Source organism: Quercus robur, chromosome 11 (genome assembly GCF_932294415.1).
Source record: "Quercus robur chromosome 11, dhQueRobu3.1, whole genome shotgun sequence".
In the NCBI taxonomy this organism is placed as follows: Eukaryota; Viridiplantae; Streptophyta; class Magnoliopsida; order Fagales; family Fagaceae; genus Quercus; species Quercus robur.
Window position 1 is genome coordinate 19,018,939 of NC_065544.1, and position 27,447 is coordinate 19,046,385.

A 27,447-nucleotide genomic window follows, 5' to 3' on the forward strand; every position below is an offset into this window, starting at 1 on the left:
GGGATATTTTAAATTTGAAAATATCAAGATGCTCTTCGCTAGCAAAAGTTGGTTCTCCATCTTCTCCTAGGTTGTAGAACAGCCGTCCCTTCTTTGAAGGCGCTTTTGTTCCTTGAGGTAACAAGTTTACCTCTAGGCTTTGTGGGTTATTTATTTATTTATTTTTTTTTTGGGGGTTACTGGGATACAATTTCTTCGTTTCTTTTCTTCTTCCTTTCAGGTATGATGGAGGACCTCACAAAATCATGGAGTTGTCTTATTTTATTTGAAACTAAAGGCGTAGACCTTCAACTGATGGAGGACCAGGCAGAGGATGATTTTAGTCCATGATTCCTATCAAATCAAACTAATTTTTAGCAAAAACTGAATAATATTATCCTAGTGTTTAACAAGATAATATTACAACAAAAACAAAAATCTTAATATTTATACATTTAAAAAAGCTAGTATTGATTTGTTTGTTTAAATAGTATGGATTTAAGGTATGAAAAATTTGCAATTATAACCCTTATTAATGTGGGACAGGGTTAAAATGTCTAAACCCATCTCTGTCCCGACCCAGGACGAGGGCTAAAATCTTGCCCTATCTTTGCCCCACCACCTATGCAGGGCGGGAACATCCTACGCAGGATGAAGAGGGAAGGGGCAGGTCAAGGCAGGGCAGACAAAATTGCTATACCTAGTTTTAATGCTCTTTTTCAAGAGGTAAATCAGAAAATCCCTCACTCATCCAAAAATATGCTGGAAATTCATGATAGTCAGACCTGGCCTGACGTGCTATTCAAATCAAATCAACAATATTCCAGGAAGTAAAATTGTGATTAAGCCCCAAGTTCTTGACGAGTGCTTATTCGAAAATCCTTGAAAACTCAAAAACCATTACACAAATAGGAAGATAGAAATAAAAAGCAGAGATAACACCATAAATTCCAGATTCTGAGCCACTTAGTAGAAACCACCTTGCATTGATTCAACAAAAAGTTCAACAAAGAGCTCTGTCCTTATTAATCCAGTACATCAAATTTAATTCAATATATCTTTGATAAAAGAAGAATCGAGATCAGCTTTTCTCTGTGCTGTACATTACCAACAGTAAAATGAAAGCATTTATTATTTGAGATTATTTACTTTACAACGAATGACTGTAAAAAGAATTACATGTTAGCATGAAAAGAAACAAAGCTTTTCCTATAAAACAATGATGATAAGCAAGAAAAATTAACAATAACAAAAAGGAAAATAACATGAAGGTCTCCTTCATGGCAAGTCTGGGAAAACTGTCTTCAAGAAATCGTTAAAACGTTTAGCATACAGCTTGGGTTCAACAACTGATATTTTAAGGGGGTCATATCGCAATGATTTGCATGCATGCTCAAGTTTCTTTTTCACGTTGTATTCCTGCAATATATCAATTATGCCCATGAACAGGACAACATCATAAACCTCAAAAGGTTCAACTTTGGAATCGGGCTTGGGGTGGGCCTGAGCTGGCATGTTAACTCCTAACTGCACGCGAAACCTGAGTAAAATTTGCAATTAGCAGTTAACTATATACTGCTGAGCTAGCAGCCCTATCTTAATAGATCATAGACATATTAGAGAGTCGAGAGTGGCAAGATAAGGAATGACGGCACAGAAATAAACACATGTATGAATAGTTCCATAGCAGCACCCATTGGAGCAATGCTACAATTTTTTAGGGTCGAAACAGCAATGCCAGTCGTTGTTGTTCAAGTTGGATGTGGCATTGCTGTTCAAGTTGGATGCAATTCAATGGCATTGAAAGATAAGGTTTGACAGAATTAGTACAATGTAATTAAAGACTATTAACCTGGAGAAAGAAGGGTGAACTCAAAAAACTAGGAAATTGGGAAAATGATTTGAGTTTTGAATTCAAGGAAACAAGCAGGTGGGACTATAAATTTTTTATCTATTTCAAAATTTCATCTATACCAATCAAAAGCATTAAAACAACTCCAGCTTGGATTTTTTTTTTTTTAAATTTATTTTTAAATCCAGCTTGGATCCATACCAAAGGGCAGTAAAGATGCCAAAATTTTCACATTTTGGGGTATCCATAAATTCATAGCTTGAGTAAGTAATTAAAAAGAAATTAGGGAACAAGAAAGAGAACTTTTTTTTTTTTTGGGGGGGGGGGGGGGGGGCAACAAATATAAAACTGAGACACTAAACAGTTCTATTGCATTAATAATCTCCAATATCACTCAGATACTAATATGTTCTTAACGATGTAAAAATTGTTGAATAGTCAGTGCAGGAGATTTTAAATTCATGAGGGCTGTCATTCCATGAACATAAAGAGAAAAATTCGGGAAGGGATTGAATGTCTAATTACTATAGGAGAAAAACTGCAGTACGTTAGCAAGAGAAATGAAAAATGATAGGATCTACCTTCCAGTACCAGGCAGTAAAAGATCAACTTCCTTGTCACCTAAAGAGTATGCTCTCAACACATTTCCTCTGCTGTGCGGACCTGGTGTTTTGCTGAGAATGTTGGGTTCATGGTTTACTAGTACCAGGCGTGTGGGAGGAATCATGAGTTCTCCTTGTGAAATTGCATCTGAGAAAGAGAACATGAGCTAAAAATGCGAAAGCCACTCAGGAATACCTAAAAGTTTTAGGGAGCAAACAGAAGGTAGGGAGTACTAAAGAAAGTTCAGAGAAGATACAGTGTCCTCAAACCCATGCAAACAAGTCCACACACAACTCCATTTTATGTGCAAGAGTAAACAAACTATTCCAAATCATTGATGATAAAAACTATTATCCCAGTTGATCTTATCATGCATCATTTCTCACTTTTAATCTATTTCGTGATATTTCACTGGATTAAACAATATACCAACTCATTCTTTCAATTAAAAAAATATGATAATTTCAAATGCTGAAGTTGCAAGGGTGCACAGTAGAATAAAATCAATATAAATAACTGTTTGTAAAAGTTAGAATTATGGTTAAATGATTAAATTCATTATCCTAATAGTTTAAGCTTTTGGAAAAATTAGTAATTTATTGTGGTATCAAACTAGGAGGTCTTGAGTTTGATTCCTGTCTCCACTCTACCTCCCATTTAAATGTTAAAATTCTCACGTATTTGGCCTCACTCATTAAGGGGTAGTTTGGGCCCACTCACAAGGGGAAGCATTAAAATTATGGTTAAATGACTAAATTCATCATTTTCTAATAGTTTAAACTTTTGGAACAATTGATAATTTATCGGCAAAATATACATACACAAATTTCTTCTAGTTGTTACAAATTGTGAAGCCTCTTGATGGATAAAATTTCATAATCTAAATACAAGAACATAGGCAGCCATTGATACAATTTCAATAGAAATTTTTTACCAGGTGAGTTAGTCACTCCATGGACTTGGGCCCATGATCTCAGCCACCACCCCATTCTTGAGAGAGGGGGGGGGGGGGGGGGGGGGGGAGGGGGGTTGTTTATAGGTGCTGTTTGACCCAAAGGTCACTGTCTTCAATACCCAATAATAATCCATTTGGTTTAGATGCATGACTCAGGTAAATTAAGACTGTTTATATACAGATATGTACATATGTTAGTATGTGTATAGGCCTCCAATTATGCATACCTATGGACAACGACAAGAAGAAAAGGTCCAACTAGTGATCTTAGCGATGAATCCTGCTACCAATTGGGCCTGATAAACTATTTCTAGCATTTATTTTATTTCATTTACTTTATGTAATTGGTTAAATATTATTTTCTTTTCCTATTTGGTTCAGGGAATTAATTCCTTTTCTTAATAGGATAGTAGAATTACTAGGTTAGTGTGTACATCTAGAAGGTAACGAAAATAGTGTTTCTCTCCTGCCCACCAAAAAAGGAAAAAAAGGTAGAAAGCCACATGCATAGACAAATTGGATAAATTCCAACAGAACTTAAAGCTTCAAAGAAGTGATTACTTGGGAAGTGTAGGTGTAATTTCCTAGGTTCATCTTTCTTCTTCTCACCATATAAATACCAAACAACCATCAGATTCCATCAAAATTCAATCTTTTTCAAACCTAAGCATTCCAAAAATCCTTCAAGATCATCAAGAAAACTAACCTTGTGCTGAAATTTTAAGAATCATGCATCATTAAATTTAGCCTTGGTAGGACAATGTGGCCTCAATCAACTTGTAACTTCATTCTCAAAAAAAACTTGTAACTTCAAATTTTGGAATAAGAATTCAATTTTATGTGTTCTTAACGGGGTGCTGAAAACAATTACAAATATTGGGCTTGTCACTTTTATTTTAAGGTGATCTTCAATGATATAAGATTTTCAAATATTCATGTTTATAAACTACCATTTGTCCCAAAAACTTAAGATGTTAGGAAATGGTGAACTTAATCATTTAAACATTATTCTAATACTTCCTCTCATGTGTGGACCAAGATTCCCAGCCCAACATGTGGGTCATTTAACTTTTTAAGTAGAAGGTGGAAAAGAGATAGAGTTCGAACTCAAGACAACGTGTTTTGATACCATGATAAGCTAACACTAGTCCTAACTCCCAAAAGCTTAAACCATTAAGGAAGGGTAAATATATCTTTTAACCATTATTCTAACAGATATGCTGTGCATGAGATACATGGTTTACCCTAAATATTTGCTTGAAAAGTTTAGTATAGCCTAAGGATGTTACAAATAAGATGAAACTCCAATAATGGTAAGAGGATGGTGAGTCAGTGCCTCCTATTATCTTTTTTTAATCTAATCTTTCATAACACATGATCATGTGTACTAAAATCATTTCATGTCATTCTGTAGAGTAGTACAATTAAGTGCTCCTCAAATTTAATAGCTCTTAAATTTTATTTATTTTTAATGGGAATAGCTTAAACTTAATTGAAAAGAAATGAAGTTTTATAAATGCAACATAGAATATCAGTGACCCATTTTAACATTATCTTGGGATTCATTTTCTAATCAAGAGCATAAGGAAAACAAATACAAGTTCACATTAAAAGATGTTCATAACAGAAATAAATATCTACCGTCACCAGTTTCTAAGAGAGTCTTCTGCTCAGGAGCTCTAAGGTGTACCCCCAACAGAAGGCTATAATCAATTATCTGTTGAGATTCTAAGAACTCGCAGTCCAGATGAATTTGTCTGCAGAAAAGGAAAAAATAATTTTACTGATAATTAGAAGGTGGATTTATAGACCAATACACCCCAAAAGTTTTTGAAAAAACAAAAAGAAAAAGAAAAAAAGGCACGTAATTTATACAGTCAATGACAAGTATAATACAGTTATTTTGTAATTTTTTTAGATGCATACTTAGTATATCTTCTTGCACACTTACGAAGTTGGGTTACTAGCAGCTAGACACAATACCAGAAGTAATACACCCTGTACAATTGCAGGATTATATGAAAAATCTCAAAAGGAAAAAAAAAAAAAAAAAAAAACGCAATAAGTGGTTATAGTAGGTAAATACACAAACACACACAGTTATATACATATTGCATATATACATGTATGCATCTATGTAGGCAGTCTATATAGCCACTTCAATCTGAAATCTAAGTGCAGAATTATATAGCTTATCTGCAGTAAGGGATAATCAACTTATTGTAAGTGTCAACATCTAATGTTTTGGAACATCTATAACAAAAAAACAGAAGCATAGAATACATCAGTTACGTCACGTTTTAAATGCTCATTGAAACAGGATTCTCAAGATTCAGGAGGTGAACTACAAGTGCAACTTTCCTCTCGTTATGTGTTCTTTGATAAATGTGGAGACAAACATAGAATTAAAATTAACTCATGAAGTATTAAATTACCATCATGCATGCGAATCATATTGAAAAAAAAGTGATTTCCAGGTATCCTAATGTTGCCATACATCAAGGAGATTGATTTAGGCTAGGGTTGCGGTTGGAGTCAAGTTTGCACAACTATTTTGTAAAGTAGCATCTCGAGGCTTTAAAACTTGAGTTACTCAAATTTCTAAGACTTGAGTTCCAAGTGGTGGCCATCTATTGTGGAAGAAAAAATCCACATGGAGTTCCTGCCTTTGGAAATGGGTTTGTGCATACTGGGGTTGTGGGTTTTGCTTGGTTGTTGTATACTTCTCTAGATCTGTTAATCTTCTTCTTCTTCTCCTCAATCTGTTTCTTTCTGTGTGCTCTATGGAACTTGAGTCTGAGATACTTGAGTTCCACATGGAATATTTATCCACATCAGCTTGGAACTCGAGTCAACTCAAGTTCCTTCATTGAACTTGAGTTTTAGAGCCTCAAGATGCTAGTGTACAAAATAGCTTTGCAAACTTGACAACTAATTAAATTGATCCGAAAGTCATGTTAAATGCCAAAAGTATCCTTGGGCACATTATATAAGATTAAACAATTTAAGACGCAAACATGGAGTTTTGTGGAAAAAACTAGTAAAATGGATGCCTGGAAATATGCCCTTGAAGATGCTGGCATTTAAAAAAAAAAAAAAAATTCCCAATCTTTTAATCACTCCCTATTATTGTTCTGAACAATTATGAAATTAGGCAATCAGAGAATTCAAAGGAATTCTATCAAGAGATTGAGGGCTAATGAGTTCCATTTCTCATGTAATGAAGATGAATGACTGATCTGTACAAGGTCTGAAGGCTTTAAATCATAGAATACTGTGAGCTTGAACTAACTTCTCCATCACAATAAGCTTGGGAGATTTGGAAGAGCAAGAGCAAGTTTGGAGCATGAACACTTAGGGTATTCTGTAGAAGTTGCTCCCAAGATCAACCTTATCAGTCCAGTAATTTGATTATGCGATTTCAGAGAAAAAGTCCTAAACCAGGCATTATTATAATCCTTTTTTAGCCATTCAAGAAGCCTTAGGAGAAAAAAAGAAAAGGAAACTGTTCAAGCGGAAGTTAAATTATCATAACTAGCAACAATAGACGACTGCAACACTGACGTACATCAAATTTTCAAAAGGGGATGAGAATTAAATAAATAATAATAATAATTGTAGGGTCACGATCCGAAATGAACCATAATAGTGGGTGGGTCAGGACATGAATGGGCCCATACAATATCATTTGTAGAGAGTGAGGTCGAAAGGCTAAATCGTGTTTACCCGGCAGTGGTTTTTGTTAAGAAATTTATACATGGTTCAAGTGTATTCGCCTCTGAAGCCCTTTTTTCTTTTTCGTGGGGCTAGAGCGCCCCTTCTTTAGGTTACATATTTTTTCTTTTATACTCGCATGCGTTCAATTTCCTTCGTCCACGTGTAGGGTCGACCTTTTCAAAACTGATGCTTGTCCCATCAGTCCCAGACCTAAGTCGTTGAGAGTTGTGGATAAAGTTAATGGATAAGGCTCTGTTAGGCGCAGAGATATGCATGGGGAAGATGGCAAAGGAAGCCTTTCTTAGATATTTTAGATTTCCCTTCAAGCACGTCCCTTTACCTTTCTGCCCTTGTTCTTGGGTCAGCCGAGGACTGCACTGTCCTCGGCTGCTTCTCCGGGCCAATTGGGCCATACTATTCTTGAACTCTGGCCATGACCTTTTTCGGCTTAGGCCTCTGGACCCTTCATCAGCAAGTGGGCCTGGTCCGTCAGTTATTGGACCCCACAATAGCCCCTCAAAACCCTGCTGTCCGGCCTCTTGGTTGGAGAGGGGGGTTTTGGTAACTCCGAGCCTTTATTATGGCTCATTTAATTCGACCCTTCCCTGGCGTTGGCAGTTATCCGAATGCCCAGGAAACGCTCCTATCTACGAGATATCCTGTTTGATTTAGCCTTTATCCGTTCTGTCCATTTGGCTACCCGAAGTAGGTCTTTAATGTTTTTCCTTCACGAGACCTCTCAAATTCAATGGCTACTGATAACGTGGGGGAGCGGAACAGTCGCATTCTTGCTGGCAGATTTCCTTAAAGATCATAACACGTTTAATGCCATCCTCTTCGTCCCTTATATAAAGAGGGTGGACATGAGTTGTTTCTTTCATATGTGAATCATTTAATCCCCAGAAAACTGAAATCCTTAGATTCCTCCCAGCATTCACATTTACCCTCTGATTATACATCGACTCGTAATACGTCCGCCACAGTCATAGGTGATGAAGAAGCTTTCTCCCTTCCAAAAACACCGTGTTCTGACCAAGCTCGAGATGGCTCGGTCGGGGCAAGGATGGCGGAGACTCAAGATTTATCCCGCCTACCTTTTAGCCAAAATCCGAAGCAGGAACTCGTCACGTCGCACCTTCAACGTGACTGAGCCGAGGACACACAGCATCATCACCACCCGCTCTCTCATGAGCATATCTAATGTGGTGCCGGTGTGCAAGGAGTCAGGACTGGGGCAGGGTTTCAATGCCCCTGCTTCTTCCTCTCTTCGTTCACTGGCGCCACCTTTTACTTTTCTTTCTTCTTCTTTCCCCCACCAGATCCATCCTGGTGCTTTTCCTTCTCCCTCTTTTGCTTCTTTTACTTTCTTTTCATTGCTTCCCTCTTCTTCTCCTCCTTCTCTTACTCATGTCCTCCATCTTCCTCATTCATCTCCTCCATCTTCTGCTCATGTCCTCCATCTTCTTCTTCCTCGGCATTCTTCGGTGACAAGAGCTTGCTGAAGTGCTTCCATGTGTTCCAATTCTTCTTCCTTCTCCTTTATTTTTTCTAAAAAGGTTCGTCTCCTGATACGAGTAGCACTGAGGCAGATATTGGAAAAGCTTTGAAGGCGAGTTTAAAAGGCAGCTGATTATTTACTTATCTGTATCGCGGATGCTAGTGTTACTTTGACAGTTCATTTTTTGTATAGGCTTGTTTAAGCCCTTCTTTGTACGTTGTAATAACTTTTCACAATAATAAGAGTTGTTGTTACCTTATTTCGTATGTTATGTTTTATGCTTTTACAAGTTTACCAACACTGCTCGGCACCGTAATATAGCATTTGAATCAATAATCATTAAGGCTAAAATGTTTGTTAATAAAAAAGGTGTCACCATAACTTTAATAAAATTATTTAATATAGCAAAGCCGACCAGTGAGGAACGAAACTCACCTTGGAATTAGCCAGGATGAGGACCAAGTGTTCGATATATTGTAGGAAATAACTATCCGAGGACATTTCACTCGCCAAATGAACAATTTTCTTAGGTTAGTGAAAGTTGGGTCGTTTCGCCGCCTTTTTAACACGCTGGCTTTAACCTTTTACAGTATTTGAGCCGAGAACCTTCCCCATTCGAGTAGTTGATTTCCCAAAAAGCTTGAGTCCGAGGACTTCGTAACGCCTGGGTTCCGTCTAAGACTTAGATTTGTTCTCATTACTTGGTTTCCCCATAAGCTTGAGTCCGAGGACCATGCAAGCCCTAGGTTCTGTCCAAAACTTAGGTTTTTTCTTTTTTTTTTTTTTTTTTTTTTTTTTTTTATTGCTTGGTTTCCCCCTAGGCTTGAGTCCGAGGACCACGCAAGCCCTAGGTTCTGTCCAAGACTTTTTGAGTTCAATTTCTCCCTTTCCTCAGGTATTTCACGAGGTGCCGAGCAGCAAGTTGTTCTCGGCAACGGTTATTCCTCGGTGTGGGCCATTGGCCTTGGGCCCCCCTGCAGAACAGTCCTGGGCCGCGAATTTACTTGGCCCTCAACTTAAAGGGTATTTACGTAGTTTTTGGTTACGTGGTACTTTTTGGCATCCCGATGTTCGAGGTGCACCTTCCAGAGACTCCTTTAATCTCCTGGTTGCAGGTGGCGTTGGAGATTGAGCCTAAGCCATCTTGTCTGTAGCGTCCCTTGGGACGCTGCATGAATTAAATGCCACCACCTTTATCTCTTTAAATAAATGAGAGAGAGTAAATTACTTCATCTTCGCACCTATTCTTTAGTTTTCTACCAAATCACAGCTCCTATACTCAGTGCTGTCCTCCCTTAGCACAATATGTCTGAGGCGAGGGTAGGGAAGAAGGAAATCTCTCAGCCACGGAAGCGCCGTGCCTTTATGAGACTAAAAATGGTGAGGTACGGGCACAGGAAGCATAAATTCAAGAGAGTGCTCCATCTCAATCGAGGGGAAAGGACGTCTCTCCCTCTTTTAGTCAAAATCCGAAGCAGGTTCTGTTCATGCCAGAACTTTGGTGTGTCAGAAGAAAGATTCTCCGTCATCAGCGCCTCTGCCTTGTGGCGGGCGAATATTTAGAGAAAGCCCCTCAACTTCCAACTCCCTGCACCTTTCCTTCAGCGGTGTCAGGCTCAAGTTGGGTCTCTTTTGCTGTTTGAGTTGTGGGCAAATGAAAGTATTGAGGAAGAACAAGGTCTTGGAGCTGTAGCCAACCTCTCCTCTGATCTATTTCCTCGGCTTTTACTTTTTTCTCTTGTATCTTCCTTTCTTTTTGGTTGTGTAGTGAGCTTTGACACAAACTGATTCTAGCTTTTCATTGCACACTGTACTATCTCTTTACTTTAGTAAAAAATGGCGACTTCTTTGCTCGTTTTGAATGCTGTTCTTTTGATAAAACTACTTAGTGAGTTGGGGTGCTACATGTGTGTGTTTCTCCTCGGCAGTATTTAAAGCAAGAACTCTTGAAACACAATCCAACTAATTCTAATCTATCAACACTATCAGGCAGAATAATAATAACTCAATAGTAAGTTAAATTTAGGAAACTAACCGAGATAACGGTTGAATGTTCCGTAGTAAGTACGAGAATGTTGTATGAGGACGACAAATTCTAAATAATTCGTCCGAGGGAGTGACTGAGCATTGCATGACTTCGGTTATGCTTTTGGAAACACGTTACTCCATTCCATACTGGTCTCTTTAGTGTTGAGGATCCGAGGGCAAACTAAAGAATCCATGTAACACAGTTTCCCTTTTAAGTAGTTGGTTTCCCCGGAGGCTTGGGTCCGAGGACCGTACAAGGCCTTGGTTCTGTCCAAAACTTGTATCATCTTTTTAAGTAGTTGGTTTCCCCAGAGGCTTGGGTCCGAGGACCCTACAAGGCCTTGGTTCTGTCCAAAACTTGTATAGTCTTTTTAAGTAGTTGGTTTCCCCAGAGGCTTGGGTTCGAGGACCATACAAGGCCTTGGTTCTGTCCAAAACTTGTATCGTCTTTTTAAGTAGTTGGTTTCCCCAGAGGCTTGGGTCCGAGGACCATACAAGGCCTTGGTTCTGTCCAAAACTTGTATCCTCTTTTTAAGTAGTTGGTTTCCCCAGAGGCTTGGGTCCGAGGACCATACAAGACCTTGGTTCTGTCCAAAACTTGTATCGTCTTTTTAAGTAGTTGGTTTCCCCAGAGGCTTGGGTCCGAGGACCATACAAGGCCTTGGTTCTGTCCAAAACTTGTATCGTCTTTTTATTTATTTATCTTTCGAAGGTTTAGCTCCTCGAATAAGGTGGGGGAAGCTAGTCTGATGTTTGAAGCCCCTAGACTTGCTCATGCCATCGACCCTGTGAGACGTAGCCCTTAATGGGGACTTATGTTGGAATAGCAACACTGTGTCGCCGGTCGTAAAGGCACCCTCATAGACCCCTGTTCGACAGAAGCTCAAATTCACCACCGCTCGAGCTAACACGCAAGCCTTCCCACAGACGGCGCCAATTGTAGGGTCACGATCCGAAATGAACCATAATAGTGGGTGGGTCAGGACATGAATGGGCCCATACAATATCATTTGTAGAGAGTGAGGTCGAAAGGCTAAATCGTGTTTACCCGGCGGTGGTTTTTGTTAAGAAATTTATACATGGTTCAAGTGTATTCGCCTCTGAAGCCCTTTTTTCTTTTTCGTGGGGCTAGAGCGCCCCTTCTTTAAGTTACATATTTTTTCTTTTATACTCGCATGTGTTCAATTTCCTTCGTCCACGTGTAGGGTCGACCTTTTCAAGACTGATGCTTGTCCCATCAGTCCCAGACCTAAGTCGTTGAGAGTTGTTGATAAAGTTAATGGATAAGGCTCTGTTAGGCGCAGAGATATGCATGGGGAAGATGGCAAAGGAAGCCTTTCTTAGATATTTTAGATTTCCCTTCAAGCACGTCCCTTTACTTTTCTGCCCTTGTTCTTGGGTCAGCCGAGGACTGCACTGTCCTCGGCTGCTTCTCCGGGCCAATTGGGCCATACTATTCTTGAACTCTGGCCATGACCTTTTTCGGCTTAGGCCTCTGGACCCTTCATCAGCAAGTGGGCCTGGCCCGTCAGTTATTGGACCCCACAATAATAAATCAAGGAATCAGCACCAAGCCATTGATAAATTCCAACTGAAATTTCATACATCAAGCAAACTTGTCTTTGTAAAAACTACAATAGGCAATAGCACACTTTTATATACTAGTAAGACTAAGTCCTAACCCTAATTGATTTAGAAAAAATCTCAAGCATTGAATTATAAAAATAACCTTGATTCTAGGAAATTAAATAAAATACTAAAAACCTAATTAACTAATAAGACCTAAAATAAAAATGGACCAATAGCAAAAATACAATTGATTTCTAAAATTAAGTAAAACTTTATAAAAATAAAATTTTCTTCTTACTCTTTACATCAAACAAAAAAAAATCAATTTTGGGGTTGAGCTTAAAGTAAACCTTTCCATGTTTTCCTTAGGTGTCACATTACTATCAAATCCATTGCTTACGAAGAAATGGACACCAATAGATTAAAAATCACAATTTACATCACAATTCAAAACAAGGGAACTTACCTCAGAAGGTATTCTCGCAATAATTTGTCCATATGAAATTCATACAATAGATCCAGGTCTTTCAAGGTGGTAGTCTGGTCAATTTTGTCTTCATTTGTAACTCTTCCTATAGATGATCCTTTCAGATCATAACGACGGTGAACTCTTAGTTCTGTGCAAAACATATTACCCATAACCACAAAGCGTACCTAAAAACAAAATGATCAAAGAAACCCTCACTAATCATAAGTGATTTGCACAATAGAAAGGAAACCAGGGCCACATGACAGGATGGCAGATACCTTTCTTCCCCCTCTTAATGTTATCCGGTGGAGCCCAAAAAATTTTGTTATGAGAGTGTTCTCATGTTTTTTTACATGTTCATAATATTTAGGCAGCATCTTGAGCAGAACCTGCATAAAGAGAGAAAAAATATTCTATATTTATGGCCAACAACCCAACATTCTTCCTTAACAAGTGGTACATCAAAGAAATCTGAATAATTCCTCAACTAACATTTCCAAACAAATATATTACAATGAAAAAAGAAAAGCCAGGCTATCAAATATACACTTTATCTGAAGTATATAGCAAATATTCTTATATTAGCTTAATAGTATTCTTGTAATCATGTCATATCACTCTAATATAAGATATGCTAAGGTGAAGCAACTGATCAATTCTTTTAGCCCTAAACCAATTTTCCAATCCCGCTCTCCTTTCATTCTTCTCTCCCTTTCTCTTCTCACCTAACCCTAATCTTCCATAATCCATACTATACAACTTGCTTGTTTCTTTCTAGCAGATTGGTTTATATGCATAAAACAATTTTGGGGAAAAAGGAAGAAGACAAATATGTTGACCTTATTGAAGGCCTTTTGGTTTCTTGTTAACAATCTGCTAGGAGTTTTTTTTTTCTTCAGGAGATGACAGAAAACCCAGAATGTAGCTTCTAAACTTGTTACCATGACAGGTTTTGGGATTCAGTTTAAAATGGCTAAGAACAATTCTGTAACTATGAATCAGGAAGAAGACGAGCAAGTAAACCTAGACAGATAAATTTTTTTTGGCTTGGGATGGTATGTACATGATCTATGTAGTATGTAGAATCCTAGACTATGGTACTGTGGTAAGAAAAGGGAAAAACACAGAGCTTTCGTGAATTTCTAAGTCTTGAGGTAGGATTCAACAAGGTGATTTTTCATAAGCAAGATCAAGTTTTTGACCTTCTATGCTATCTTATGTTGGTCTCTTGGTGTGTTACAGTTGTCACATTTCTCTCCTAGAACATTATTCTCACAACATTTCAACCTTTAATTTATATGCCTAAACAAAAGACAATACAATGAATGACATAGAATGAGAAATAAATGCAGAAAATTTGTCTTTTCATGTTACATTCCTTTATTCCATCCTATGTAATAATTTTCCTGTAAACTTCAGCTGCTAGCTAAAAACTCATCAATTGAAAGCAGGGCAGGTACCTCCAATTACAGTGAGCCATAATCTTACTAGACAGCTAAGAAGAGAATGACAGAGAATGAGAAATTAAAGAAGAAAATTTCTGTTTTTTCATGTCACATTCCTTTATCCCATCCTATGAAATAATTTTCCTGTAAATTTCAGCTAATAGCTAAAACTTCTGCTATTGATAGTAGGACAGGTACCACCAATTACAGTGAACCTTAATCTTACTAAACAGATGATGCAGGAGAATCAAGAGAAAATAAAAAGAACAAGAAAATTAAAAGATAAACCCTTAGAATCAGCACTCAGGGGTTGCTTGGAATCAGTACCAAGCAAAACTTAGGCATCATGGAAACAAGCAAAAGTTAGGCATCAGCACCTAAGGTGTTAGGAGTCAACACCCAACTACTGGAAAATCTCCAATCTGAATTTCATTAATCAATCAATCTTCAAATCTCCAAAACATAATCTCTAAAATACAAATAAACCAGGCTATTATATACAGCTAGAGCTTCTAGAAAATAAAGATATAAAAGATAACAACTAATGAATACTAATTCCAATTGAACTCAAATATTAGTCTCTATCTAATCTCAAATCTAATCCCTATCCGAATAAAACTCTACAATTATCCAAAAAATTGAAAATAAAATCTTCAAGTATAAGCGTCTTGCTGTTTTGACTCTATAGTAGACTCTACTGGTTGCATGAACATTGAAAACATTTCAATTGGGTTTGGTGGTGCTTGATCTCCCTTCATTTGAGTATCCAAGTCTTGAACAACCTTCATTTGAGTAGCCAAGTCTTCAACAGTTTCCATTAGATTTCCTAAGTCTTGATGTATGACAAATATTTCATGAGTGAGTCTTTGACTTGGAAATGACCATAATGATCAAATTGTGCAACTGACTCTTTATTCTTGTGAAAATAAGGTGGGAAGTATTCAATACAAAGATAGTCTTTCATTCTTTCCCAAGTAATTAGAGACCGATGTCTTCAAAAGTATAGGTTCTCATAATGATTCCAATACTCCAAAGCTCTACCAGAAACTCTTGTTTTGGCATACCACATTTTTTGTTTGTCATTTGATAAATGCACTTGTGCAAAGAATTGTTCCACCTCATATATCCAATTTTTTGAAAATCCATGGGTCTTCATCTTGATAACCATAAAAAATAGGTGGTGGGACTGCTACCATTGTGTACTAAAATAATAAATCTCTAACAGAAAACTGTGATAAGAACATGAGTTTGCACACTTGAGTTGTACCTGATTGTCTCAGGACGTGAGCCTAACTCATGTGTGCTGAATTTACAGTTTGGTCTCAAAGGTTGATTGGGCTTTAAATACCAAACAAACAATCAAATCTATAAATTGGATCAGCCTGCAATATAGTTCCTGGGACCACACTTTTGAAATGGATCTGCACATGAGTTTTGTTTTTTGTTTTTTTCTTTTTTTAAGATCTGGGTTTTTTTGGTGATGGTTTTGGCTTGTTGCATGAATTGATTTTCAGGCAGATGGGTTACTGTGGTTGGGTTATGGGGGTTTGATCGGAAACACGACAGATTTTTTTTCCTCTAAAAGTGGAACTATTTGCTCTAATACCAAATTAATGCAGGACAATCAAGAGACAAATTAAAAGATAAACTTGGGTTGCTTGGAATCAACACCAAGCAAAATTAGGTATCAACACCTAAGGTGTTAGGAATCAACACCCAACTATTGGAAAATCTCCAATCTGAATTTCATCAATCAATTGTCTAATCTCCAAAATACAAATAAACCAGGCTCTTAAAAAGAGCTAGAGCTTCTAGAAAATAAAGAGATAAAGGGTCCGTTTGGATTAAGCTTATTTTTGCTGAAACTGAAAACTGAAACTGAAAACACTGTAGCAAAATAATTTTTAAATGTGTGAATAGTGATGTGGGACCCATTTTTAATGAAAAAGTTGCTGAAAAGTGGAATTTGTGGGTCCGTGAACAGTGCACGAATGCACTGTTCACTGTGCAAAAGTCAACAAATGCGGGCTGAACCAAAAAAAAAAAAAAAGAGAAAACCGCAGAACAAAAACGCAGACGCCAGGAAACTTTGAATCCAAATGGGCACAAAAGATAGCAACTAATGAATACTAGGCCCAAGCAAGATATTTTTAGGCCCAATGATCTTGCTGAAGCCTCCCCACTTAACCCATCCCAGCCCCTCAAACTTAAGCCCAAATCCTTTATGATCTGGCAACCCAAAAGAAAAGAAAAGACCACCAGTTATTCTCCGATGCGAGTGACCCAAAAATCAGGGACGTCGAGTCTATGCGAGCGACCCAACCAGACTTCTTCGCGCTCATTGTCTAAGCCTCTGATGTCGTCGATGCTCTCCGACGTCTCCGAAGTCGCCGCTGCTCAACCCCTCAACTCCGACAAGATCGTCGAAGCCTGCTTTGAGTTAGCAGCGTCGACTGACTCGTTCCAAGGCTCCGATGTAGTCAACTCTGAGCTTCTCGGCTCCGGCGAGTCCGAGGAGGCCATGAATGGGGCAGAATGCACCCCAGATGGAGAAGAGAGCTTACTGCGTGACCTCCGACTGTCTCTCCAAGAGCATTCCGGTAACATTATCAAGAAATGGGGGGACTCGGAGCAGTGGGTTCTTGAATTACGCGATGGGAGGAGGGTTGCGGTTCCGCTTCAGATCGCTTTGCCTCGGTGTGAAGCTACAGAGGTTTTGGAAATGCAACAACAGCTGGCCTTAGTTAATTTGGAGTCTCCTAACGTTACGAATGTGTCATCGGCTCTTTTCGAAGAGGATGAGGCTTTGGTGGAGGATGGGGCTTCGGATTCCTACTCGGAGGAAGCTGATCAGCCCCTAGTTGTTGAGCCAATTGCTTTTTCTCTACCTTCAGTCATGGCAGAACAATCTCTTGTAGATGAGGAAAGTGTGGTGAGTATGGATACTTCACAGAATCAGGAACCTTATTCTGATTGGTTTCAAAAGAGATTCAATAATTTTCATAGCTTCCTTGGCACGTCCCTTGAGGGTTTAGAAGATCAAGCAACAAAATTTTTACTGGCTGTTGAAGCTGAATTATTTCGAAGGGCTGAGGTGAATAAGAAAGCATGTGGTTCAAAAGGTTTGGGGGTGAAAGGTTTAAGAGAGTTGAAAGGGTTGTTTAGTTCCATAAATTATGGCTCTTCATCTGCTAGGCGTTGTGGTATTAATAGGAATCGGGTTCTTTCCATTGATCAATGAATTTGAAGCTTATTTCTTGGAATGTCAGAGGTCTGAATGAAGTCGAAAAGAGGCTTCAGATTCGCAACTTGTTGCGATCTTGGAAGGTTGATATTGTGTGTTTGCAAGAGACCAAACTAGAATGGATTACGAGAGGTATTGTTCGAAGTATATGGAGTTGTCCATATGTAGATTGGTTGTACTTGGGCTCCGATGGTGCTTTTGGAGGAATTTTATTGATGTGGGATAGTCGAGTTGTGGAAAAGGTGGAGGAAGCGGTGGGGCATTTTTCGGTTTCTTGCAAGTTTAAAAATGTTGGCGACCAATTTGAGTGGGCTTTTTCAGGCGTTTATGGGCCAAATTTGAACAATAGGCGTAAGTTGATGTGGGAGGAACTAACCGGGTTGATCACTTGGTGGGATTTGCCTTGGTGTCTAGGAGGGGACTTTAATATTATCCGTTTCCCTTCAGAGCGTTTGGGGGCTGCTAGCTTCTCTAGGGCGATGTTTGGATTTTCTGACTTTGTTTCTTTGCATGGGTTGATGGATATTCATATGGAAGGGGGCCTTTATACCTGGTCCAATTCTTCCTCCGCTTCTCGGCTAGACCGGTTCCTTTTCTCCCCTATTTTGGCTGATCACTTCACTCAGTTCACCCAAAAAAGGATGTCTAGAGTTCTTTCTGACCACTTTCCTATATTGTTGGAGGGTGGGAGTCAGCGAAGAGGAAAAATTCCTTTCCGTTTTGAAAATATGTGGTTGAAGGTGGATAATTTTGTCGACAAAGTGAAGATGTGGTGGGCATCCTACTTGTTCCAAGGAACCCCAAGTTTTGTTCTTGTTAAGAAGTTGGCTGCCTTGAAGTTAGATTTAAAAAAGTGGAATGAGACCGAGTTTGGCAATGTCACTATTAAGAAACAAGAACTTTGGAGCAAATTGAATGGTTTGGATGCTAAAGAGGAGACTCATAGTCTATCTGTTGAGGAGAAGTTAGCTCAAACTAATCTTCGTACAGATATTGAAAAGTTGACTCTTATGGAAGAGACTAGTTGGAGGCAAAAGTCTAGGGTGTTGCATTTGAAGGAAGGGGATGCCAATACCAAATTCTTTCATAGAATGGCTAATTCTAACAGAAAAAATAATGGTATTGAAAGCCTAATGGTTAATGGTACCTTGTCTTCGAATCAGGGTATTATTGCAAACTACATTACTCATTCCTTCATGAATCTATACTCTGAGCAGCAGGTTGAGCGGCCGTTTCCGGATTCGTTGGTTTTTCCAATGATATCTGACGAGAATGCAGATTGGTTAGAGAGGTCTTTTGAAGAGGCTGAAATTTTTGATGTCATTCAAAGTTTTCATGGTGATAAATCCCCTGGTCCAGATGGCTTCCCTATGGCTTTTTTCCAAGCTTGTTGGGGGATTGTTAAGCCTGATCTCATGGCTGTTTTTCATCATTTTTTTGCCATTGGTCAGTTTGAGAAAAGTTTAAATGCAACTTTTATTACTCTCATTCCTAAAAAACATGCGGCTAATGAGATTGGAGATTTTCGGCCCATTAGTTTGGTTGGAGGGGTTTATAAAATTATTGCTAAAGTCTTGGCTAATCGTCTCCGCTCGGTGATGGGGGATTTAATCTCAGCTTCTCAGAATGCTTTTGTGAGGGACAGGCAGATCCTTGACCCTGTTCTTATTGCCAATGAATGTCTTGACAGTAGATTGAAGTCTGGGAGGCCGGGGCTGATTTGTAAGTTGGATGTTGAGAAGGCCTTTGACCATGTAAATTGGAATTTTCTGATGCAGATGTTAGCAAGAAGCGGATTCTCTGCCAAATGGAGACAATGGATCCTCTTTTGTCTATCCACTGTCCGTTTCTCCATCTTGATTAATGGCTCTCCTTGTGGATTCTTTGGTAGCACTAGAGGCTTGAGGCAAGGTGATCCATTGTCTCCTTTGTTGTTTGTCTTGGTGATGGAAGCTCTTGGAAGAATGTTGGATAAAGCTGTTCATGAAGGTCGCATGTCGGGTTTCAGTGTGGGTAACTTGGAGGGAAGATCCAAGGCGGTGTCTCATCTCCTTTTTGCGGATGACACTCTAATCTTTTGTGAGGCTGATTTAGATCAGATTTTGATTCTTCGTATGATTCTTATTTGGTTTGAGGCGGTGTCAGGCCTAAAGATTAACCTAGGCAAGTCAGAATTGGTTCCGGTTGGGGTAGTCAATCATTTAGACCTTTTCTTGGTTGTTCTTGGCTGCAAGCAGGGCTCTCTCCCAATGAAATATCTTGGTCTTCCTTTGGGTGCTAAATTCAAGGATAAGACTATTTGGAATCCAATTCTAGAGAAAATGGAGAGGAGATTGGCGGGTTGGAAACGCTTATACTTATCCAAGGGAGGTAGAGTCACCCTAATCAAAAGCACCCTTTCTAATTTACCCACTTATTTTCTATCTCTTTTTCCTATTCCTGCTAGTGTGGCTAACTGAATTGAGAGGCTCCAGCGGAATTTTTTATGGGGCAGTTTTGGAGATGATCCTAAAATTCATTTGGTTAAATGGGCTACTGTTTATTCTCCTATTTCTTCGGGTGGCTTGGGGATAAGGAAGATAAGACTCTTCAATGAAGCTTTGCTTGGGAAGTGGCTTTGGAGATTTGGGATTGAGGAAGATGCCCTTTGGAGGCAAGTGATAGAGATAAAATATGGATGTATGTGGGGGGGCTGGTGTACCAGAGTTGTGACTGGCCCTTATGGTGTTGGTTTATGGAAAAATATCCATCAGGGATGGCCTTCCTTCTCTCGCCATATTCTATATGATATTGGTGATGGGTCTAGAGTGAAGTTTTGGCAGGACCGGTGGTGCGGAGAGACTTCTCTTGCTATTAGATATCCGGACTTGTTCAGATTTTGCAGGAATAAGGATGCCAGTGTGGCTGAGCTTTTGATGTCCACCAATGGTGTCCGCTTTTGGGATGTGAGATTCGTTAGGGGTGTCCATGCTCGGGATCTAGAGGCTATGTCTGATTTCTTGGAAACCATTTATGGTTCTTCTATAAGGGGGCTAGGTGAGGATAAAATGTGTTGGATTCCTAGCAAAGTTAAGGGTTTCTTGGTTAGTGATTACTATAGAATTTTGGCTGGCTCCGCCTTCTTTGGATTTCCTTGGAAAAGTATTTGGAAGCAAAAGATTCCCTCTAGAGTTGCTTTCTTTGTTTGGACTGCTGCCTTGGGGAAATGCTTGACGATTGACAATTTACGTAAAAGGAAGATATGGATTTTGGATTGGTGCTACATGTGTAAGAGAAATGGTGAATCGATTGACCATCTATTCCTTCATTGTCCTTTTGCTTCGGATCTTTGGTCTATGGTTTTGGGTCTTTTTGGAGTTTCTTGGGTTATGCCTCACTCTGTTTTGGGGCTGCTGCGATGTTGGCAAGGCAGCTTTGGTCGTCATCGAAATGGTTTTATTTGGTCTATCATTCCTCATTGCTTATTGTGGTGCCTTTGGAGGGAGCGGAATAGTAGATGTATTGAAGATTCTGAGAGATCTATTCCGGATCTCAAGCTTCTCTTTTTTAGAACTTTAAGGGATTGGTTGTTTGCTTTGCAAAATAAATCTTTCCCTTCTTTTATTGTTTTCCTAGACTCTTGCAATTTTTGTATTTGATTTCCTTTCCCTTGTTCACTTCCGGTGCACTTGGGTGTTCCTTTTTTTCAATATATCTTATTACTTATCAAAAAAAAAAAAAAACTAATGAATACTAATCCTAACTGAACTCAAATACTAATCCCTATCGGAATAAAAGTCTACAATTATCCACTTTCCTTATGAGATAAATACAAAAATCTGAAAATATAAGTTCTAAAATAATTTTGGTTTTGCTCCTGCATCAACAGTTAAGCAGATCCATTGCATACATGGTTTGGATATATATAGTTAATCTAATACAAAACTAGGATGCAACTTGATTTCATCTCATAAACATATTTCAATTATTTAGGGGGATCAAAAATAAAGAAGCATGAATAAACTGAAACTACATCCTGCAGAACCAGAAGAAAATATAATGGAATCTGTTTATAAGGTTTCCTATTGAAATGGAAGATCTTCATAGAAATCAGCAAATAGCTAAGTTCACTAAACACATGCAAGGGATCTGGAACACAGAACAGGAAATATATAATGTAATATGGAACTCTTTCAGTGTTCAAACCTTCAGTTCTGATCTTTTTAATGTCTTAATCACAAATCTGTCATCATGAGAAAGATAGAAGATACTGCCACTTTTCCCAGGAGAAGCAAGCTCCCTTAGACCATCATCACCACACATGGACATCATGTATTCAGCTGCATCTAACTTGAACATCTCCCTCAAATTCCTGAAAATGTAGTTCCATTAGTATGTGCAAATTTATCCAAAAATTACAGTTGCATTTTTTATAACACTAAGGAAAATAGGAAATTGCAGAAAGATGCATATGAAAGGGTACACCTATATATATGATTAGAACATATGCAATAAATGTAAAGCAAAAACACCTTAAATGAAGCAAGTGAAAAACATATTATCTTCAAAATATTAATTTATCAAAAACAGAATTTTTTTTAAGTGTTTAAATAAATTGAGAAATGTCCATCTAAAATTCCTAATATGAAAACCTGAGGTACTAATGCATACAACTATATAAAAACTAGCCTTAAAGACCATTCAACAACGTTACTTAAAAACTAAAAACTGATATGGATGAGTTTTCAAAAAACATGTTTTAAAACATCCTAATTTGAGATTGTAACTCAAACACCAATAATAAAACATAAAACATTGCTACGAAACAACTTTTATTTTTTTTATTTTTTGGACCCATAGTTTTGAGTGTTTAAATATTGAAAACTGTTGTTTGAATATCACTACCAAACAGGCCCTAAAGCACCCAAAGTGTGGAGGGCACAGATATAATAAGCACATACTCACATCCATATCTTACAAAGATATCCCATAATCCCACATAATAAGCACATACTCACATCCATATCTCACAAAGATGTCCCATAATCCTACAGATAAAACGCAAACACAACACTTTTTCTTGTAATCGACCTGTTTGTCAAGAAAGAAAGTACTTTGACCTTAAAAAAATCAAACCAACTCCTAAAGAAGTTCACAAACATCTCACAAAGCACTTTGCAATTTATATTTGATCTGATATGCTTCTCATATCCTAATTGGATTACACTTCAAGTCATAATTCTTTGTAATGATTCCTCAAACAATATCCTTATTTACTGCTAGTGCATAAAAGATAATAATCTTGATGATAAAATTCTCATGCTACGTAATCATTTATATTAACTAAATAATTTCACACCATCACTTCCCATAACAAACTACACTTTTTTCCCAAACCCGTTCATCTGCAGTCAAGACTATTCTTATTGCTCATAAAATATAAAACAATTTCATATGGCCAAAGAGGAAGGGCAGGGGACAATCGAAGCACCAAAAAGGTTTACAAAAAACTAGCTCTGCTTATGGTGCTTGTCATACAAATGGAATTTAAAGGAACTCAAATAGCATCAATGATGGAGAGCAGCAAATATATGCGTGATTTTTCAGTTATTCTTTAAACATTGCTAAGATGGAAATCAATATTCATATTCACCCCGAAATATTTGCAAAATAATGGGTTTTGAAATTTAAATAAACATCCATAATAGCATGTGCAGTTTTATAACTCAAAAAGCAGCCAACATCATATTTTAAATCAAAGTGTCTTCTTATCATGATTTCAAGAATTATCTTCTACCAAGTTGCAGTTTACTTTGACATACAAGGAACTTTGCCTTTTTGGACTATTCAGTAGAGTATCTATGAAAGTGGAAAGTTCAATTTGCAGATAGCAGAAACCCTTTCTTCTCCATCATGGTCCCTTCTGAACACTTCACCAATTTGTGATTAGTGCTCCAGCCATCTACCCAAGAGTTATTAATGGTATTTTGTCACCATTAGCACTTGTAATTGCATTTAACTTGGTAAATGTCATAAAACACTACTCAACTAAAAAACTTCAGATCATAATTTCCAGTTTCCACAGTTTGCAGACTCTCTAAACAGTCGGATCTATATTCAAGTTGCCCTCTAGAAGATTCAATGGCATGGTGCCTGTTAGTTTAGTCTTTTACAAGCTAAGCTACAATTGTGTATAAGATTGGTAGATACCTGAAGACCATAGGGCAATAGTCTTTCCAATGGAAATCAATAGAATAGTGAGGAGGTGTAAACTGGGAACCCTTTCTGGGGAAATACATCCTTATTCTAGCTCGATCACCAAAATCAGAATATCGCACTTCACGCATAGGCACTGGTGTAATCTTGCCAACAGTGTACCTGTGTAGTACTTTATACTTTAATTAAATACTTAACAATTGTAACAGTGAAGAATATACATACATAAATACATAATACACATATATATGTATATACACACACATATATATATGTGTATGTGTGTGTGCGTGTGTGTGTGTGTATTTACACACAATTAGGATATTAATAATTTTATCAGCCCAATCAAACCAAAATAAATAGCTTCATAAGATTGCAAACTGATATGGTATGATCAATCATAAATTTTACTTATAACCATTAGCAAGAAATCTGACTTGAAATTTATATTTAATGTACTCAGTAGTAACTAGTAAGAAACACATTTGATAAAATGGAATTTCTTATACATATAATCATTAAAAGATATAACACAGACTCTTGGCTTTCTAATTGAGGGAGTCAAATGATTTACCTTATGCCAAGTTGCAAGTTAAGCATTAAATAATAGCTCTGATTGCCTTTGAAAATATCCAGACATGAGCTCCTTATTGCCTTTTTCACATTAAATGTTTTACGCTGCTTAGTTTTGCATGTTAACTCCGCATATTTCCTAACTCTCTCTTTGATTAAGATTCCTTGCAAGTATTCCCTTTCATAAACTAAAGTATTATTATCGTGCACCTCATGTTGACCTTCATCAGAGGTATGGGATGACATGCCTGAAGATTCATGACATGTAAAGTCCCTGGCAGGATCACAAAGATTCTGGTTTTTATCTAACAATGAAGAGTTATGTGATTTTCGACCTGTATTTTTTAAAATTCCACCAATAGAAATCTTCTCAGAAAGACTGCACTTAACACTTTGTGTTGGAGCCCTGCCTTCCTCCGAGTTCAATGAGAAATTATGAGACAAAAAGTTTTTTCCATCATCATATCCGAGAGACCTAGACCACGTATTTAAGGTTGGATGTTTACTTCCAGCGGGATAGAACGTTCCTTTTCCATCTTTTAGGTCCCTGCTCCAAGTTCCAATGTAATATCCCCCATCAGCAAACCTATAAGTTCCAGACCCATGTCTAAACCCATTTAACCAAAGGCCGTCAAAAAGATCACCATTGACCCATTTCATAACCCCTCTACCACTCATTATCCCAGCTTTCCAATGTCCTCTATATGTATTTCCATCACACCAACGATATCTCCCAGAACCTTCATGTACTCCTTCATTCCATGAACCTTCATATGTATCAAAATTAGAATACTGCTTTCTTCCGAACCCATGCTGAACGTTCATCCTCCAGTCCCCACTGTAAAAAGATCCTTCAGGAATAGTAAAGGTGCCAAAACCATGTAGATAACCCCCAGAGAAATCACCTTCATATTTTGCCCCTTTTGACCAAATGATCTGTCCTTTCCCTGTCATTTTTCCTTCTTTCCAATCACCTTCATAAATTGTCCCATCTGACCATGTATATTTACCTTTGCCATTAGGGAGTAATGCCTTAAAATCACCACTATAGATGTCTCCATTTGGAAAGGCCTTTTCACTCAATCTGAAAAAGTATAAAGTAAATTTAAACCAAAACACCAAATCTGAAAAGTCAAATTATACAGAAGAAGCATGAATTCATTTATGTACAGCCAGACATTCTTGCTTTGAAAAGGGGAAGATAAGTGTAAAGGGAGAGAGAGAGAGATAAAGAGGAATGGTGAGAAGGAGATTTACTGAATGATTATTACCTTTCAATGTCATCCATGAACAGTGAAAGGTATTTGATCTAGCTGATCTGGATGGCTTTCACAAGTCTCATCTTAGATAACTTTCTCAACTCTAAACAAGTCATTTGAGCACAGTGATTAGAAAATTCTTCTTTCACCTTCACCACACCCAGTTGGGGACGCTGAACAAACAAGATTCTTCTGGCTTATTATTAGTCAAGACAGGCACATTGAAGAACAACATGGAAATTAAAACATTAAAGCATCCATTTTTTATCTATGTTGCCAAAGCAAAACCCACTGATTCCCAGTTCTAGTGCTATCAGTTTCTTACATTTTAAAAAAATTGGGTTTGGTTCACAAACCTCCAAAGAAGAAAAAAAAAGTTTTTGTGTCTGTTTCAAGTGTGCTATATCTTTGTCAAATTAAATTTTGAAGTATGCTTTAAAGAAAAGCCTGCCACTGTACAGACTACAGAGACATATATTATCATCATAAGATCTTCCAAATTTCAAGATAGTTATCTGAATTTTAACATATGTCAGCAGTTCAAACAATAGCAGACAATTCTGCCAGATGAATCTAGTTAAGATTACCACTTCTAGAAACTAATCAGCCAGTCAAATCTTTCTACAAACCAATGGCCACGAATCACAATTAAAATCAAATCCTAGAATGAACTTCTAGCAAAATGGATTTTTAGCTTTTAGCTTATAACCTTTAGTGCAAGTGTCAACCACCACTCCAGAATTCTCTACCTACTACATAATCAACATTTAATTGGAAACATTAAATACTGTATAGTATTTATTTACAGGCCACCGACAGTTGTATCATATTTCATCTTAAATGTCAGCCCTCGAATTAAACTATGATTGACAATTTATTGACAGCACCCAAGTTTTATAATCATTCATTCTACAGAGTACAGCCTATTTCTCACTCAACCAAAATTAAAATTCCCCTCCACCATATTCAGTATTCACAATCTCAATACCTCCAAAACACACACAAATATATACATATCAAGCTCTTGTAATCAAAATGATAACTAGAATAAACTTTGCTTCTTCCTTTTTCTTCTCATTTTTTACAATAAAAAAAAAATAAAAAAACAATCTTTCTGTTATAGAAATTGCAGTGACCCCAAATACAGCGATGAATTCACAGGTAGTAGTAGTACATGGTAATGATTATGAATCAAGAAAGTAATCAAATAGAAATAGAATGATTCTAAATTGAGAAAACATAAACTGACCTGAGGAAGATAAGAATATTATTCAATCCCAATTCCCGAGCTAAAGCTCAAAAGAGAAGAGAAAAAGGCCAGCTCTAATCTTGAAGCTAATAAGATGAAAAGAACCCACTTAAAGATAATGAATCAGACTAAACAGCCACTAAATCATTGTATTATTATTATGTATAAAAAAAAAAAAAAAGTTTCAAGCCCAACTATGTCCCCACAGAAAAATAAAGAATAAATAAAACAATTTAGAAATTGAAGCCGACTATCATGTCCCACTTCAAGATCCTCTATGCTTGAAATGACACTTCACCTCTCTCTCTCTCTCTCTACTAGTTTTTAACAGTTGGAGGTTTTTGATTTGTTACGAGTTGAGTTTGCTCCTGCATGAAGTTTCTGTCAGTTTTTGTTTTTTTCACACTCACTTGAGGAAAAGAGCCTTCCAACACAACCCAACCCAACATCTACTTCTACTTTATTTGCAATTGACACGTGTCAGACAAAGTTCCTTAGGACCCACGTTGGTCCCACTTCCAAACATGGAGTGGACTTTGGACCACACGAGGTTGGGAGTAGAAAAAAAATAAACTGGTGGAACTTGAAAGCTGTACCTAATTAAAAGTTTGGTTCTTTTTGAAGTATGTAATTTAATGTGAGAAGAACAAGCATCTGCCAAGAAAGGCATAAAGGGGTAGTGGGAGGGGCAGGCGGCGGGGAATGAGACCGTGTGTGGGTGTGAGTGTGTTTTACAAGTTGCAACTTTGAATGAACAGCTCATATAACACGGCATTGATTCTCCACACGTGGAGGATTAAACTATTTTTAAT

The 27,447-nt window shown here is 37.7% G+C and overlaps 1 protein-coding gene across 5 annotated transcripts; it reads right to left on the bottom strand.

Annotated features, from left to right (window-relative positions):
• Window positions 1-945: 945 nt before the first annotated feature.
• LOC126707384 (phosphatidylinositol 4-phosphate 5-kinase 8-like) lies at window positions 946-27,049 on the bottom strand. 5 transcript variants are annotated; one of them, XM_050406996.1, is made up of 10 exons: window positions 26,636-27,049; window positions 25,399-25,559; window positions 24,129-25,211; window positions 23,549-23,716; window positions 21,545-21,710; window positions 12,949-13,059; window positions 12,668-12,855; window positions 5,037-5,146; window positions 2,413-2,581; window positions 946-1,519 (listed from the first exon to the last, which is right to left on the bottom strand). In XM_050406996.1, exons 2-10 carry the CDS (start codon window positions 25,413-25,415, stop codon window positions 1,258-1,260), a joined length of 2,274 nt encoding a protein of 757 aa, XP_050262953.1. In that variant the 5' UTR covers window positions 25,416-25,559; window positions 26,636-27,049; the 3' UTR covers window positions 946-1,257. The 5 variants fall into 5 exon arrangements, with proteins under 5 accessions (XP_050262953.1, XP_050262952.1, XP_050262949.1 ...); XM_050406995.1 differs by having other exon boundaries at window positions 5,031-5,146; window positions 25,399-25,489; window positions 26,636-27,047; XM_050406992.1 differs by having other exon boundaries at window positions 5,031-5,146; window positions 26,636-27,047.
• Between the last annotated feature and the right edge of the window lie 398 nt (window positions 27,050-27,447).

Bases quoted from the DNA above. Each gene is read 5' to 3' on its own strand.
- LOC126707384 (XM_050406995.1), bottom strand. The intron at 21,711-23,548 runs GTATCTACCAAT...CTACATTTTCAG, and splicing joins TATTGCCCTATGGTCTTCAG to GAATTTGAGGGAGATGTTCA. The intron at 13,060-21,544 runs GTTTGAACACTG...CTCTTTATGCAG, and splicing joins TAAAAAGATCAGAACTGAAG to GTTCTGCTCAAGATGCTGCC.